This window comes from Eumetopias jubatus, unplaced genomic scaffold, assembly GCF_037043125.1.
Source record: "Eumetopias jubatus isolate StellerSeaLion01/CBP00866 unplaced genomic scaffold, mEumJub1_p1.0 scaffold_6, whole genome shotgun sequence".
NCBI lineage: Eukaryota > Metazoa > Chordata > Mammalia > Carnivora > Otariidae > Eumetopias > Eumetopias jubatus.
The window spans coordinates 90,155,474-90,173,510 of NW_028274812.1; the positions used below are offsets into that span (position 1 = coordinate 90,155,474).

At 34.9% G+C, this 18,037-nt stretch overlaps 1 protein-coding gene across 1 annotated transcript in view; it reads left to right on the forward strand.

The window, feature by feature from the left end:
• The window catches only part of EYS (EGF-like photoreceptor maintenance factor), a 159,548-nt gene that overhangs the window by 77,672 nt on the left and 63,839 nt on the right, over positions 1-18,037 (forward strand). Inside the window, 2 exon segments of the mRNA XM_028097634.2 lie at positions 12,997-13,190; positions 14,095-14,225. Coding sequence (XP_027953435.2) covers positions 12,997-13,190; positions 14,095-14,225 — 325 coding nt within the window.

Below are 18,037 nucleotides of genomic sequence, written 5' to 3' on the forward strand. Positions count from 1 at the left end.
TTTAATTATATGCCTCAGTGTTGTTCAACCTCCAAGTAAAGGAAATAGCTTAACTGTTTTTTTTCATTTTATTTATTTATTTATTCATTTATTTATTTAATTTATTTTATTTTATTTTATTATGCTATGTTGATCACCATACATTACATCGTTAGTTTTTGATATAGTGTTCCATAATTTTTTGCATATAACACCCAGTGCTCCATGCAGAACGTGCCCTCCTTAATACCCATCACCAGGCTAACCCATCCCCCCACCCCCTCCCCTCTAGAACCCTCAGTTTGTTTCTCAGAGTCCATAGTCTCTCATGGTTCGTCTCCCCCTCTGATTCCCCCCATTCATTTTTACATCCTGCTATCTTCTTCTTCTTCTTCTTCTTCTTCTTCTTCTTCTTCTTCTTCTTCTTCTTCTTCTTCTTCTTCTTCTTCTTCTTCTTCTTCTCCTATTCTTCTTCTTCTTTTTCTTTTTCTTCTTCTTCTTCTTCTTCTTCTTCTTCTTCTTCTTCTTCTTCTTCTTCTTCTTCTTCTTCTTCTTCTTCTTCTTCTTCTTCTTCTCCCTATTCTTCTTCTTCTTTTTCTTCTTCTTCTTCTTCGTCTTCTTTTTCTTCTTCTTCTTCTTTTTCTTCTTCTTCTTTTAACATATAATATATTATTTGTTTCAGAAATACAGATCTGCGATTCAACGGTCTCACACAATTCAAAGCACTCACCATAGCACATACCCTCCCCAGTGTCTATCACCCAGCCACGCCAACCCTCCCACCCCTCACCACTCCATCAAACCTCAGTTTGTTTCCTGAGATTAAGAATTCCTTGTAACAGTGAGATCATATGATACATATCTTTCTATGATTGACTTATTTCGTTCAGCAAAATATCCTCCAGTTCCATCCACGCCGTTGCAAATGGCAAGATCTCATTCCTTTTGATGGCTGCATAATATTCCATTGTACATATATATACCACTTCTTCTTTACCCATTCATCTGTTGATGGACATCTTGGCTCTTTCCATAGTTTGGCTATTGTGGACATTGCTGCTATAAACATTGGGATGCACATAACCCTTCGGATCCGCACATTTGTATCTTTGTGGTAAATACCCAGTAGTGCAATTGCTGGGTCATAGGGTTGCTCTATTTTCAACTTTTTGAGGAACCTCCATACTGTTTTCCAGAGTGAGTTCTCCAGCTTGCTTTCCCACCAACAGTGTAGGAGGGTTCCCCTTTCTCCACATTCCCAGCAACATCTGTTATTTCTTCACTTGTTAATTTTAGCCATTCTGACTGGTGTGAGGTGGCATCTCATTGAGGTTTTGATTTCTATTTCCCTGATGCCGAGTGATGTTGAGAACTTTTTCATGTGTCTGTTGGCCATTTGGATGTCTTCATTGGAAAAATATCTGTTCATGTCTTCTGCTCATTTCTTGATTGGATCATGTTCCTTGGGTGTTGAGTTTGATAAGTTCTTTATAGATTTTGGACACTCGCCCTTTATCTGGTATGTCATTTGCAAATATTTTCTCCCATTCTGTCAGTTGTCTTTTGGTTTGTGGACTGTTTCCTTTGCTGTGCAAAAAATTTCTATCTTGATAGTCCCAATAGTTCATTTTTGCCCTTGCTACCCTTGCCTTTGGTGATGTTTCTAAGAAGTTGCTGTGACTGAGGTCAAAAGGTTGCTGCCTGTGTTCTCCTTTAGGATGTTGATGGACTCCTGTCTCACATTTAGGTCTTTCAACCATTTGGAGTCTATTTCTGTGTGTGGTGTAAGGAAATGGTCCCGATTCATTCTTCTACATGTGGCTGTCCAATTTTCCCAACACCATTTGTTGAAGAGACTGTCTTTTTTCCATTGGACATTCTTCCCTGCATTGTCGAAGATTAGTTGACCATAGAGTTGAGGGTCCATTTCTGGGCTCTCGATTCTGTTCCATTGATCTATGTGTCTGTTTTTGTGCCAGTACCATACTGTCTTGATGATGACAGCTTTATAATAGAGCTGGAAGTCTGGAATTGTGATGCCACCAGCTTTGCTTTTCTTTTTCAACATTCCTCTGGCTATTCGAGGTCTTTTCTGGTTCCATACAAATTTTAGGATTATTTGTTCCATTTCTTTGAAAAAAGTGGATGGTATTTTGACTGGGATTGCGTTAAGTGTGTAGATTGTTCTAAGGGGCATTGACATCTTCACAATATTCGTTCTTCCAATCCGTGAGTGTGGAACATTTTTCCATTTCTTTGTGTCTTCCTCAGTTTCTTTCATGAGTATTTTATAGTAGTCTGAGTACAGAGTCTTTGCCTCTTTGGTTAGATTTATTCCTAGTTATCTTATGGTTTTGGGTGCAATTGTAAATGGGATCGACTCCTTAATTTCTCTTTCTTCTGTCTTGTTGTTGGTGCATAGGAATGCAACTGATTTCTGGGCATTGATTTTATATCCTGCCACTTCACTGAATTCCTCTATGAGTTCTAGCAGTTTTGGGGTGGAGTCTTTGGATTTTCCACATAAAGTATCATATCATCTGCAAAGAGTGAGAATTTGACTTCTTCTTTGCCGATTTGGATGCCTTTGATTTCTTTTTGTTGTCTGATTGCTGTGGCTAGGACTTCTAATATTATGTTGAATAGCAGTGGTGATAGTGGACATCCCTGCCATGTTCCTGACCTTAGGGGGAAAGCTCTCAGTCTTTCCTCATTGATTGGTAAACTTGGTCTTGGCTGGCTGTTCTTCCTGATCTTCTGGAGAAGGGAACTGTTGCCGTGGTTCTCAAATGTCTTTGCCTGAAGGCAGAATTGCACTGCCTTTGTTGGGGCTGGGCTAAGTAAACTGCTTGGGTTTGCTCTTGGGAGCTTTTGTTCCCTGCAAGCTTTCTGTACAGCTTTGGAGGATGAGAGTGAAAATGATGCCCTCCCAATCTCTGCCCCAGAGAAGCAGAGAACTCCAGGCCCCACTCCTCAGTGAGCCCCCAGAGAAAAGCATCAATCACTCCCATCTCCCCGGTCTCTGACCGCACTCCATGCTGACCCAGCCTGTGACCAAGTGTTTCTATCTCTGGCACACGACCCCCTTTGGAGTCTCCAAACCCAGCAAATTCCTGTGGTGAGCCCCTGCACCACTCCTCCCAGGGGAGGAAAGTGAGTCTCCCCAGGTTTGCTGCTTGTTGTGTCCCTGCTAGAGAAGCAGTGGCCCGACTGTGCCATGGATCATGGTTTATGGCAACCCCGAGCTGAGAGCCCACCCCTGGGCTCCGTCTCCACAGCCCAGCTTCCCTGCTCTGATACCTGGGAACTCTGCAGCACTCAGGCACCCCCTGTCTTTCTGTGACCCCAACAGTCTTGAGACCGCACTGTCCCAGTGAGGGTTCCACCCCCCGCTTAGCCACTGGAGCAACGTCCCTCAGCAGAGCCGACTTCTAAAAGTTCCGATTTTGTGCTCTGCTGCTCTATCATTTGCCAGTAGTGGCCGACGGAGGCCCCCTCCCCCGCCATCTCTTTTCCCAAATATCGCCTTGGTCACTTCTGTGCACGTCCTACCTTCCAGGAAGTGGTTGCTTTTCTGTTCAGAGAGTTGCTGGTATTCTTTAATTCGACCTCCTGTGAGTTCGTAGGTGTTCAGAATGGTTTTGATCCCTATCTAGCTGAATTCCTGGGACCAGACGAAATTTAGGTCTCCTACTCCTCTGCCATCTTGCTCCTCTGAAAATTGCTTAACTTTTGTACACCATAGTTGGTTTTAAGAAATCCAACAATATCACACATAATCATGAGATATTTTCGAATGTTGTAAAGATATGGGACAAGCGATCTAGTGATCCAAATATGACCCAATCTCTCCATTCCCCTGCTTTTCCCTCAGAGAAATACTCCATCATGGTAGTTCTCTTTCCTTAGCATTTCTTGATTAGTTGTGACCAAGCACTTTATTTTTTTTATTTTTTTTAAAGATTTTATTTATTTATTTGACAGAGAGAGACACAGCGAGAGCAGGAACACAAGCAGGGGGAGTGGGAGAGGGAGAAGAAGGTTTCCTGCCGAGCAGGAAGCCTGATGTGGGACTCGATCCCAGGACCCCGGGATCATGACCTGAGCCAAAGGCAGATGCTTAATGACTGAGCCACCCAGGTGCCCAAAACACTTTAAACTCATTACAGATTCATAGCCATTTTTAAGTTAATAATATACAGATAAAGTTGTTCTCCCTGCCTGAAAAATTCTAATTTGGGTTCCAAACAAATGGACTATTGTTTTCTGTACACTAATTTTCTTAATGCTTACAGTAATTGGTTGTATTTTTTAGTACCTAAACGGAAAGGATCGAAAGACTCTGAAGAATCTAGAGGCACCTGGGTGGCTCAGTCAGTTAAGCATCTGACTTGGTTTCAGTTTAGGTCATGATCTCAGGGTCATGAGTTCAAGCCCCACATTGGACTCACTCCCCATCTCCCGGCAACAAGTGTGCTTGAGATTCTCTCCTTCTGCCCCCGCCCCTCCCCAGAGCTCTTGTGCACTTGTGAGCTCTCTCTCTCAAAAAAAAAAAAAAACAAACAAACAAACAAAAAAAAAAACTGAAGAATCTGAATTATTGATGTTAACTTTATTTTCTTTCTCTATGATAATATTTTTTAAGGTATTTTAAGTTCTTATTTTTAAATTCAGATTGCTAAATTGTTCCTACTAAATAGGCTATGTTTTTTTAGATATATTATACTTCCTTAAAGTTTTTGCATGATTTATTTGTGCTTTATGTAGTTGCTCATATAAAACATAGCAAAACAAAATGTAGCATTCTATTCAAATTCATCTTCAGCTTGCAATGAACATAGCATTTTAATAAGTCTAAAATGGAAAGGTGTGTTGCCTACCTTTGCATTTACCCTCCAGTAATTGTTTTTACATTGAAAAGGTTTTTTTTTTAATGCCTCGTATTTTGATATAAAGTAGTTTATTTTCATATGGTGACTAACATGAACACTTTAATAAAATGAAGAAATAGAAACAGAACCCATATATTCTAGGCCACACTAATCCATACCCATAAATAGCCATACTTAATTTTCATTCATAATGTTGGTCCCTAATATTTCCAATACATCTATTCTTGTATTTGTGTTTGCAAATAGTCCCTAGTACATCTACTTTATGTATTTTTCTTGCCAAAACTAGTAAATAGCAACTGAAACATTCTACTATTTTTGTTTTTTTTTCAACCTTTTCTGCTATAGCTGTTGAATAAGGATGCATTCAAATTTCTCTCAAGTTACATCAGGTGATACTTTATAATATGGATTATTATCTTTTCAACCTTTCACATTTCCTCGCTGATCACCATTCAGTAAGCCTATGCCATAAATTTTAAGTGCTTGTTATAGCAGAACCCAATTTGGTAAAATATTCTTTAGTGGTCATATTAGTCTGGGTTATGTTGAATTAACTAATACACCTTAAACCAATTTTTTTTTTATTCACACGGAGGCTATTGAACATCTGATGCCTCTGCAAGGCAGGTCTTTTCCAAATAGCAACTCAGGAATCCAGTCTGATGGAATATTTTAGATATGCCAACCAGAACATGTGACCTCCAGGTGGCCAGTGCAAGAAGGTGAGGGATGGAAGGAAGTATATTAGTACTTAAAGGCTTTGGCTTGGGCTAGACACCCAGAATTTCTAAAAAGATCACATTGGCTAGAATATATATGTGTGGATAAGAAGTTCAGATAGCCTTTGGAAGAATGGCAAGCTATGCTGTCTCTGTCAGTGTTCCATAAACCAATCTGATTGTCATTAGTGAGCTATTAGCTACTGAGTTGCTGACTCCTTCTTAACTATTTGGTGGATCATTTCTAACCACTGTGATTCTTTGCTAGTATCCCATGCTACTTTGCACCAAGTATGTGCAAAAATTTCTTTTCAATTATCTATAGCAATGCTAAATCCACACCATCACATGCACAATATGGCATTACTGAGAGGATAATAAAAAGGAGTTAAGTCAGGAAACATATACTTAGGCACTAGATGAGTTGACCTCAGAATTCACCTCATGGACAACATTTAGACTAGCTCATACAGACACCCAGTTGGCCCTGAGGTCAGGCCCTAGTCTTAGGGGACCACTTACATCTCTGCACAACAAAAGTGCCCAAATATACCTCCTTTATTAGAGTCCAGGCCTCAAGTTCCTGAGGCCAAGAGAAGAGCCTTTTTTCATCCTTGTAAATCCTCACTTTTTTTAGCAGTGCTAATCTTCTATGATGAATGACATTTCCAACATCCATTCTTTTCTGAGAAATCATCTCCCTTCTTCATGATCTACTTTTGCACAAAACTTCCATCAAGGGCAATATATCAGAACACAAAAAAGAGTACCTTTCCTTGAATCTTGCCATTCCCTTTTGAATAATAGAACATGTGAAGCTTCATAAGTATAATTCAATTAGTGTTTAGGAAATCAGTTTGGTCTGCAATTTTAATGTCTTAGAAGAAACCACATATCCATTAAAAGAACAACAACAACAACACAATCACACATAATTTATTATTCTTTATATTTTTTAATTACCCATGCAACATATCTTCTTATATTCTTATTACTTTTCATATGCTATGTCATATACTATGACATTATTAACAAAAATAACTCTAGTTGTTTTGACAACTGTTTTATAGCAGAAAACATTTGGAACATAGTGACTGAAGGAGAGCTCTTAGACATGATGCCAAAAGCACAACCAATGAAAAAATAATAAATATATAAATACATAAATACATAAATTGGAAGTCATCAAAAAAAACTTTTTTTTTTTGTCTAGACATTAGGAGAAGGAAGGGATAAATGAAGGGGGCAGAAATTGGAGGGGGAGATGAACCATGAGAGACTATGGACTCTGAGAAACAAACTGAGGGTTTTAGAGGGAAGAGGGCTTAGGGATGGGTTAGCCTGGTGATGGGTATTAAGGAGGGCATGTATTGCATGGAGCCCTGGGGTTATACGCAAACAATGAATCATGGAACACTACATCAAAAACTAATGATGTACTGTATGGTGACTAACATAACATAATTAAATTAAATTATATTTAAAAAAAAGAAATTCCCCATAAAAGGATGAAAAGATAAGCAACAGATTTGCAAACTGCATACATGACAAAGGATTCATATTTAGACTATATAATCTTGTCTGTAGAGGAAACCAATAAATAATTATTTTTGTGTCCTTTTTTATATTCCACATATAATGTTGGACAACATAATGTTGTACCCTAGAGTTGTAATATTGGATTAATGCTAAAAATAAATTGATATTTGAGTCTTCTACCTTTTTATTTATTTATTTATTTATTTATTTTACAGAACTAATCAAGTATCATGAAACAGCATATAGTTATAATGGGATTAGATGGAATGCACAAAATTTTATTACTAATTTGTCATTAATTAACCAATTATGTGACATGTGGCAAGTTGCTTAACCTCCAGAAAAATTAGTTTAACTTAGAAGAAAATTAAAATATACACTGGATAATTATGGCTCTTTATAAATCCCAGATTTGTCTGAAGGAATTTATAAAAAAAAATGAATGCATGTGCTATAGAAATGCCAAGCATTACATACATATAAGGCAGTATCATGCATAAAATTTCCTACCATGGTGCTAACATTTATGTCTTAAATATAATTAAATATTATTCCCCATATTAAATTATTGAATAGGATAATATGATGTTAATATACAACAACACTGAGAAATACACATTCATTTCTTTGCATGATCAAAATAATTATTCATGTACTGATTTCCTGAAATTAGATATTGCTTTATTTTAATATAATAATGTCAATGGTGTGGTCACTCAACATTTTATACTACCTTTATGCTGCTATATTTTAGAATTTAATTCACAATCCAAACATCAAATGAATTAACAGCATATTATCTAAGTGTTTTTTTTGTCTTATCTACTGTTGCTAAGTAATTTAATTTTTCATAACTAAATGTTTCTTAATGTTCCTGTTCACATAATAATGAATGGGTTTGATATAAAGATTGCTTTCTAGTAAACATGTTATATGCTTTTTAGCTTTGGGATAAACATGTTACATGCTTTTTAGCTTTGGGATATGTAGTGAATTGGTTGACAAGGTTTATGAACTTGGAAAACAAATACTTTTTAAAATTTTCTGTAGATAATTTCTGGAGGCCAACTATGCCATTTTTAACAAGAAGTCAGATATTTCCCCATTCAGCCCAACATGTGTGAATTGCCCAAAGCTCTGTTCAAGCAAACAAGGATAAAAGAGTAAATTTTGTTTTTGAAATATAGGAATTAAGAGATACGGCAAGAATTGTCAGGCTGTAGTTACTTTTTATGGTCACTAAAATGTGTCTTATGACAACAGATTGAATACAATCTCACAAAATTTTCTCAACTCTGCAGTGAAACACCTAGTGATCCAGGTCTTGTAAAAGCTGCAGTGAAACTCCTAGGCCTTAATAGCATCCAATACTTTATTAATTCTATTCACATGATCTTATCAGTGTGGGGACAAGAGGGAGGCAAGTGACTTGTCCAGGGCACAGACTTTAAGGAGGCACTCGTTCTAACATTGCATCAAGTACCAAACATGTGCTTGCTCAACTCTGGCATTGGTGGCCAATACATAAACAAATGAACATAGCCATAAAATAAGTTTCAATAAGTGTGAGAGAATTAAAATTCAGGCCAGAACAGGCAAATCCACAGAGACAAAAATGAGATTAGGGGATTCAAAGACATTGGGGGAAGGGCAGCTGAAAATTACCAATAGTGATGGGGTTTCTTTTTGGGATGATTGAAATATTTTGGAATTATATAGTGGTGATGGTTGCACAACATTGTAAATATGTATTTTTAAAAAATCCTCTGATTTGTACTCATTAAAAGAACTAAACGGAGAAAAAATAAAATAAAATACAGGCAATATATGCTTACCAATCTCAAGAGAATTAAATTAGAAATGAACAGAAGAAACTTTGGGGAAATCTCCAAATATTTGGAAATTAAACAAATTTTTTAAATAATCTACTGAAGAAATTACACACATATACACACACCATATCAAAATGTATTAAATGTAGCTAAAACAAAGATTATAGAAAAATTCACAGTTCTAAATTAAGTGTCTGGGGGTCTCAGTTGTCTAAGCATCTGCCTTCAGCTCAGGTCATGATCTCTGCGTCCTGAGATTGAGCCCCACATTGGGCTCCCTGCTCAGTGGGAAGCCTGCTTCTCCCTCTCCCTCTTCCTCTCCCCCTGCTTATTCTCTCTCTCTCTCTGTCAGATAAACAAACAAACAAACAAACAAAAGGCCTCAAATCAATATTCTCAGCTTCTACCTTAAATAACTAGAAAAAGAAGATAAACTGGACCACAAACACACAAAAGAAAGGAAATGGTAAGATTAGTGCAAAAATCACTAAAACTTGTGAGAAAAGTCAGTGAAACCAAACACTGATATTTGAGAAAAACAAAATGAATAAATCCTCAGTTGGAGTGACCGAGAAAAAAATAGGGGGAGGCACAAATCAGTAAAACCAATGTTTAAAGTGGGGACATTATTAGTGGCCATCAAAATAAATGGATTATAAGGAAATACTGTGAACAGCATTATACAAACAAGTTAAACTACTTAAACTAAATAGACAAATTCTGGAAAAACACAAATTACTAAAATTGTCTCAAGAAGAAATAGAAAACCTATATAGACCTAGCAAATATGGAAGGGATTAGTACGAGTCCTTACAAACTTTTCACAAAGAAAAGGGGAAAAAGAAGAAAAAAGAATACTTTTCAACTCATTTTATGAGGCTGGTACTACTCTCATATCAAAATCAGGCAAAGACAGCACAAGACAAGAAAACTAAAAACAAATATAATTTATGAATATAAATTGAAAATCCTCAACAAAATAAGAGTACACCCAATCCAGTAACATAAAACTATTTTTGTACTCTGACATATTGTGTTTTTTCCCAGGAATGCAAGATTGGTTCAACATCTGAGAGATGAACTAATTTAATACTATATTACTAAAAAAAGAACAAACCATACAATACTCTCAATAGATGCAGAAAAACCATTTGAAAAATGCAATGCACATTTATTATAAAATCTCAAACAAATTAGAGAACAAAACTCTCTCAATCTGATAAAAATATATTTATGACAATTGTCCAGATAACATCATACTGATAATGTCAGGCTAACAGATTTTCCTTTTAGAATGAAAACAAAAGTGATATCCACTTTCACCATTTGTAGTTAACATTATATAAGATGTTCCAGACTGTTTGATGGGGAGATAAAAGGACATACAGGTTGAAAAGAAAGAAGTAAAAACTATCTTTATTAACACGTGACAATATCTCATATGTAGAAAACCCTAAGGAATCCAAAAAAAGGACTACCAGACTAGTAAATGAGTTTATAAAGTTTGCAGGATAGGGGCACCTGGGTGGCTCAGTTGGTTAAGCGACTGCCTTCGGCTCAGGTCATGATCCTGGAGTCCCTGGATCAAGTCCTGTATCGGGATCCCTGCTCAGCAGGGAGTCTGCTTCGCCCTCTGACCCTCCCCCCTCTCATGTGCTCTCTCTCTCTCATTCTCTCTCTCTCAAATAAATAAATAAAATCTTTAAAAAAAAGTTTGCAGGATACAAGATAACATACTAAAGTTAATTGCCTTTCTATATACTAGCAACAGAATTTACAAAATCATTATTTATTTTTAATTTTATTATTTATTAACATATAATGTATTATATGTTTCAGGGGTACAGGTCTGTGATTCTTCAGTCTTACACAATTCACAGTTCTCACCATAGCACATACCCACTCAAAATAAGAAGACATTTTCTTTACAATACTGTCAAAAGAATAAATGCTTTGGTATAGATTTCATTAATTAAATAAATACAAGACTTTAACTGAAAACTCCACAACTTTGCTGAGAGAGTTGAAAGAAAACCTAAACAAATGCAAACATATTGCATATTCATTGATGGGAACTTCATATTTTTAATATAACAATTCTTCCCAATTTTATCTTTTGATTCATTAAAATAATTATCAATTTTCCCCCAGGCTTTTGTGTACAAATTGACAAACTCATACAAAAGTTTATGTGAAACTGCAAAAACAAAAGTAACTACAACAACAAAAAAGAAAAAATTGGATGACTGCCTAATTTCAAAACTTGCTATCAAGCTCCATTTATCTAGACAGTGTGTTATTGAATATGGGTGAGTATATATGACAGTGGGACAGAACTGAGAATCAGAAATAAACTGTTATGTTTATGGGCAATTGATTTTCCACAGCAGTGAAAAAGACAATTAAATGGACAAAGGACAATCTCTAAAAAAAATACTGGGGCAAATATATTTTAACATTAATTAATTAAAAATAAAAATCTATATGAAATAACTCATATCATTGCCTCACACCATATTAAAACAAAAATAAAAAAAACAAATGGATCAGAGATCTAATGTTAAGAACTAAAATCATAAACTTCTGATAAAACATAAGAGAAACTTTTTATGACCTCTGGCTAAACAAAGAGTTCTTATGTGACACCAAAAGCATGATATATGAAAGAAAACATTACAAGTTGCATTTAATGAAACTAAAAAATATGTGTAATTTGGACTTAAATCAAAACTTTCCTATCAAAAAGTCACTAAGTAAGAACATGAAAAGAAAAAGTAAGGCAAGAAAATGACAAAGTATTTGCACTCACATATTTCATCACAAAATCATATTCAGAATATACAAAAACCACTTACTGCTCAATATTAAGAAAATAAATAATACCATATTTTACAGTTTAACTATATGAGTAGAAATGGCCTTAGAGAAGATATACAAATTGTCATTTAACATATGAGAAGATACTCAAAATTGTTAATCTTATAGAAATGCAGATTGAAACCACAAGGTGATGTGATTTCACAGCCCTAGAATGGCTATAATAAAGAAGATAGATAATATCAAATGTTGGGAAGAATGGGGAGAAACAGGATATCTTATACACTGCTAATGTGAATGTAAGATGAGGCACAGCCACTCTATAAAACAGTTTAGCAGTTTCTTAAAAAGTTACACATGTTTTTATCATACACCTCAGGAAGAAATTTGTATAAGAGATATGAAAATATATATCCACCCAAATACTTGTGCATGAATTCATTTATTCATAAAAGTTAGTTGCTAAGAGAGTAGATCTTAAAAGTTCTCATCACAAGAAAAAAATTGTGACTATGTGTGATGATGAATGTTAAGGAGACTTATGGTGGTGATCGTCTTGTAATATATACATATATTGAATCATTATGTTGTACACTTAAAACTAATGTAATGATGGCTTCACAGGGGAATTCTACCAAATAAAAAAGATAAACTAATATAATGTTAATATGTCAATTATATCTCAATAAAAAAGTGTTAAAAAGTGGAAACAACCCAAATGTTTACCAACTGATGAATGAATAAACAAGATGTATACATTGTGAAGTACTTTTTAGAAATAAAATGTAACAAAATACTGATACCCAATACAACATGACAAATCCTCAAAACTTTATCCTAGGCAAAAGAAGCCAACCACAAGAGACAACATATTGTACCATTCCATTTATATGAAATGCACAGAAAAAGCAAATCAATAGAGACAGAAAAATTAATGATTGCCTGGGGCTAGAGTTGGGAACAAAGAGAGACAATAAAAGAGCTCTTCTTGGGTAATGGAAATATGTAAAACTGAATAGTACTGATGATCAAATACCTCCACACATTCGCAAAAGTTATTGAATTATAGACTTGCAATGGGTAAATTTGATGATACATAAATTATGCCCATGATAAGTCTGGGTTTTTGAAATGAATTCTGAAGACCTTCTCTATAATGAGTTTTGCCATATTTCATGTTTATATTTTCTTTGTGTCTGTGTGTGATCTTTTAAGGTGCATTCTGCGAGGAGTCAATGGAATGTTATATCTCTCAGTCTTGTTGGAAAGGGGAAATTTGCCAAAATAAAAGCTCTGCTTACATTTGTGAATGCCCAGAAGGATTTTTTGATGAAAACTGTGAAACCAATGTGAATGAATGTTCATCAACACCATGTCAGAATGATGCTGACTGCGTTCATATTCCAAATGTAAGTCTGAATCTAAGAGAGTGATTTATATATATATTTACCATTACCAAACTATCTGAAAATTACAAATATAATTAAAGTTTCATTAACATATTACAAATTTCAAAATCAGAAGTATCAGAAAAGATACTTCATTTGTTGATTTTCATGTTTTCCTATTTTAAATAAAAACCCCAATTTACAAACAAATTTCATTTTTGCTCTTCCACTGAAATTATCCCTTGTGAACAATATAATTTTGTAAACATTTCATTTTTAGTTATTTTTTAATTTTTTGTTTATTTGATACTTTTATATTTTAACCTTTGAATTTAACATTTAAATAAATAAGACTAGGAAATAATGTAATAATTTCCACAACTCACTATCTTTTTCTTTTAGTAAGATTCATTTTTGAATTTCTATTATAAATTCATATTAATATCTTAAAGTTTTCCTAACTCACATGGTTGATGGTTGATACTGGCTATTAGCTGGGCCCTCACCTGGAACTATCGATCCAGAACCCTAAATATAACTTCTGTGTAGGTCCTGGGCTTCCTCACAGCATGTGGCTGGGTTCCAAGAGCAGGCATCCCAAATAATTAGACAGACATTATATGGCCTTTTAAACAGAACTTTGAAAATCACAGAGCATCATTTTCTCCATAGTCACAGCTTGCTTACATTCAAGGGGGAGGGAAGGATAGTCCTAATTCTCAATTAAGTCTTGAATTCAGGTGGTAGGAAAAGTGTGTGAGATGATTGTTGTGATATTTTGGGAAATAGATTCTTTCACATTATTATACAGAGAACTTCTACATGTTTATAAAAATAGCTTCCATTCCTCTCCAGGTAAGAATCATTTTATTATCTTTGAAATATCCAAAAACTTCTATAAAAAATATTTTCTGATCTTTCTTAGGGTACTATGTACATCTGTTCACCAACATTTACAGGCAAACTTTGTAAGAGACAACTTCAAACACCACGTGAGTCATTTCCTTGCAAGAATAATACCACATGTACGAAATATGAGAAAGATTATCATTGCAGGTATAATTACTTACTTTTTTTTTAGACAAAAATACATGAGTTTTAAAACCATGTGTATAGGGTGGTGGCTGGGTGGGTCAGATGTTCAGCGTCTGCCTTTTGCTCGGGTCATGATCCCAGGGTACTGGGATCGAGCCCCACATCGGGCTCCCTGCTATGTGGGAGGCCTGCTTCTCCCTCTCCCACTCCCCCTGTTTGTGTTCCCTCTCTCACTGTGTCTCTCTCTGTCAAATAAATAAACAAAATCTTAAAAAAAATGTGGACAAAAATAAAAGAATGTTCTGTTTTAAGCTTAAAATTTATTTAATGGCATCTAATATTCTACTTTAAGGTAGAAACATTTTAATGTGTTTTATGAGTTGTTTTAAAAAACTAAGAAATTCTCAGGCATAATTTGGACAAAGAGTTGTAAAACATTTTGGTTTTATAATGGAGATATTTAGGATAACTGAATAATATTTAGAGGTCTATAAAGAAAAGATAAATGTAAGTATGTCTACTATACACAGACAATGTTATTATTATATTTTGAATGTATAGAGTAAACCACATCTTCCTTCAATTTGCAGACCTCGGCTGACAGTTTTTTAGGGTCTTCAGGCAGGATTTTTAAAAATATTGTTTGCTTTAAATAAGGATTTGCTAAAATTTACTCATTTGTAAATGACAGAAGTGACCTAGTTATCTGGGCCTATAATTTTAGTCCATTTCAAATAGCTTTATAAATAGTTTCTCACACCATTAGGAAGTACAATTTGTACTCTTCACACTTACTTGACTTTTATCTGGCTGCTTAAAGTAAGTTCTGTTGGGCATTACTGAAGGGCAGTAAACAGCCTCAAAATGTTAGAATATTCATAAAAGCAGAAAATTATTAGCTATGCTACAGGAAAGCCTTAAATATCCTGAAAAGAAACAGAATATGCATACACATCACAGAGGTACCAAGGACAGTATTTTCATCAATTTCAAAAGGAACTTAATTGCAAAGTTTAGAAACATACTAAGCTTTTAAAATGTGACATTTTCAAAAGAAAATGAAGAGAAGCTTCTTCATTATAACAAAATCTTGGAAGATCTAGGCAAATTTGTGTATGCATTCAATCTTATATTAATTTATCAATAAATTCAATTGCTATCTTTTTAAAAATATTGACTTTTTAATTTATAATTTCTAGTTCTGAGCCTTATAGTGCAAGTATATTTATAAATATACATAGAAAAGTGACCAACATTTAAAAATATAGGTAGCATTGTGTAAATATGTAAATATACATTCACATATATAATATTTATTTTATTTTTATTAGGTAGGATGATTTTATTGGTCCTTATTTTTAGCATTATTCTGATGTCTAGAAGGCTTTGTTTTAAATTTCATCAACAGGAAAACTAGATAACCAGAGGCATTATTGCCATCTCTCAGTTGATTGTTCTGTTATTAATTAATAGATTTAATTTTAAAATTATGGAGTTCAATCTAGAATGCTTTGTTAAGCATGTGCTAGATAGGATGGATGTTGTAAAAATTCCAGCTAGGTTTCTCTAGGATGGATGAAATATGTCATGCAGGTAAACTAGTGTAACAACTTTGAAGTAAACTTACTCATGAAATTAATGTGAGCCTGACTATATGTGTTGTAATTGTTGAAATGACCACATGCTTTAAGAATTTGGCAAACATTGTGCTCATCTCCAATCTACTTATTTAAAAACATGGTCCCCTCTTTTGGTTAAATTAGACTGCTGATTAATAGAAGGTAAAGTATAAGGAAAGTGAAAGGAGAGTAAACACAGAACTGCCTCAACAAGGCAGAAATAACAAAGTCTAATTTGAATGATGAGTGAAAACCTAAGCCTCAGAAATTAAGAGTATCATACATATGTGGAACACAAGAGCAGAATTTCCAGCACCCAGATTCAAACCCCCTAAACTCACCACTGACAGTCAAAATCATTTCCAACTCTGACTCAAATGAAGTGATATAGTTATAATCAACATAAATTAATAAAGCATGAAGTTGAAAAAATGACAAAAAAATTAGTCTTGGAGTCTCTTTTTCTTGTCCCAAAGGAAATTAAGAGAATGACTGAAAATAAAAAGAACAATGAAAGCCCTTCAACTTAAATACCTTTTAAAAAATTTATCTGTGTTTTGCTATCTTAGAAAGTATATTTTTTCTAGATCAATGATTCTCACACCGTGGTTGTAATGGACTTTAGCTGTTTTAGAATCTCCTGAAGGGCTACTTAAAACACAAACAGCTATTTCCCACCCCTAGAGTTCTAATTCAATAAATCTGAGGTAGGGATTGCAAATGTGCATTCCTAACAAATTTTCAAGTGATGCTGATGCTGCTGATCTGGAGACCATACTTTAAGAGTTACTGGTTAAGATGAGCTGAGCTCAAATAACATCGATGCAGAAATCCTCCTATACCTCTTTCCCTCCTACATCCATACACTTCAACCCAAGCTTTTGCTCTTATATTCTGAATTTGGGAGAAAAAAAAATGTGGGGCTGGGAAGAGGTAAAATGAAGTGAAGAGAATAGAACACTGATGATGGTATCAGTCTCTCCATTTAAACATATAGACTAGATCTAAATTCCTATGGTTAGGTGAGAGAGGAACTGAAACAAAATTACTTCCTTGAGAAGGAGGGTAAACCACTAGTTATGAGAATTTACTTGGTACCTAAGTAACCATAGCAACACAGTGTTAGAAAGGAGTTTTGTTTTGTTTTGTTTTTTTTACCTGTGTTTATAAACTAGCATTTCCCTTAGGTGTCTGTGAACTTAGTATAAAAAAATGTTATTTTTAAGAGCAATAAGTGACAGTAATGAAGCATCGTAAGTGGCATTTCTGGGAGCAAGTGGAACGCAAGTAGAATTTGGTGGAAAAAAGAAAATGGATAATCTTGGTGTCATCAGACAGGTAGAACTTAATTTTGGTAATTTTCTGAAATTACTGAGGAATTTTTGACCGAGGTGTTAATACTTTGGTTAAAATTTTTATTATTTATTTGTTGGGCTAAATTTGTTTAAAGAGTTTATTTATTTGAGAGAGAGAAAGTGAGAGGCAGAGCACAAATGGAGGGGGAGGGGCAAAAGGAGAAGGAGAAGCAAACTCCCTGCTGAGGAAGGAGCCTGGCGCCAGCCAATCCCAGAAGCGTGGGACCACGACCTGAACCAAAGGCAGATGCTTAACTGACTGAGTTATGCAGGTGCCCCTTAGCCAAAATTTTTAAAATAAAGTACAGATTGTGGGATACAGTGATGGCAGAAAATGGAAGAAATTATTTAGAAGAATGCTTGAAGAGTTTCTCTGAATACTTGAAATCAGCTATGGTTCTGCCTGAAAAGGGATGTTTCATTCAGAGTAATCTAGAAATACTGAATGAAAAAACTAAAGGATTTGAGAAAAGCTAAGGGAAACCAACAATGTTTGAGTAATCATCCTGAGTTTAGAAAGAGTGGAGGCTGTTTCCTTTCCATACTGTTGAAAGGGAAAGCTGAGATTGCAGTTAGTAGAATGGAGAGAGAAGTGTAGTTATAGTATAGAACATTCTGACATGAACTATGAACTTATGTAGATAAACACAGTTACTGCCAACATACAACCTGGTAATGAGGGAGTAGAGGAAATAAATACCCGACCTTATTCTCCTCTCACCTCTGACCTGCTGCTAGTGCAGCACAGTAGTAGGACCCAGACAAAAGTCACAAGTCAGCATTCTGAAATACAGTATGGACAAGGAGGAGACTGTCCAGTACTCAAAGCAATATACAAGAGATTAAGAAAATGAATTGC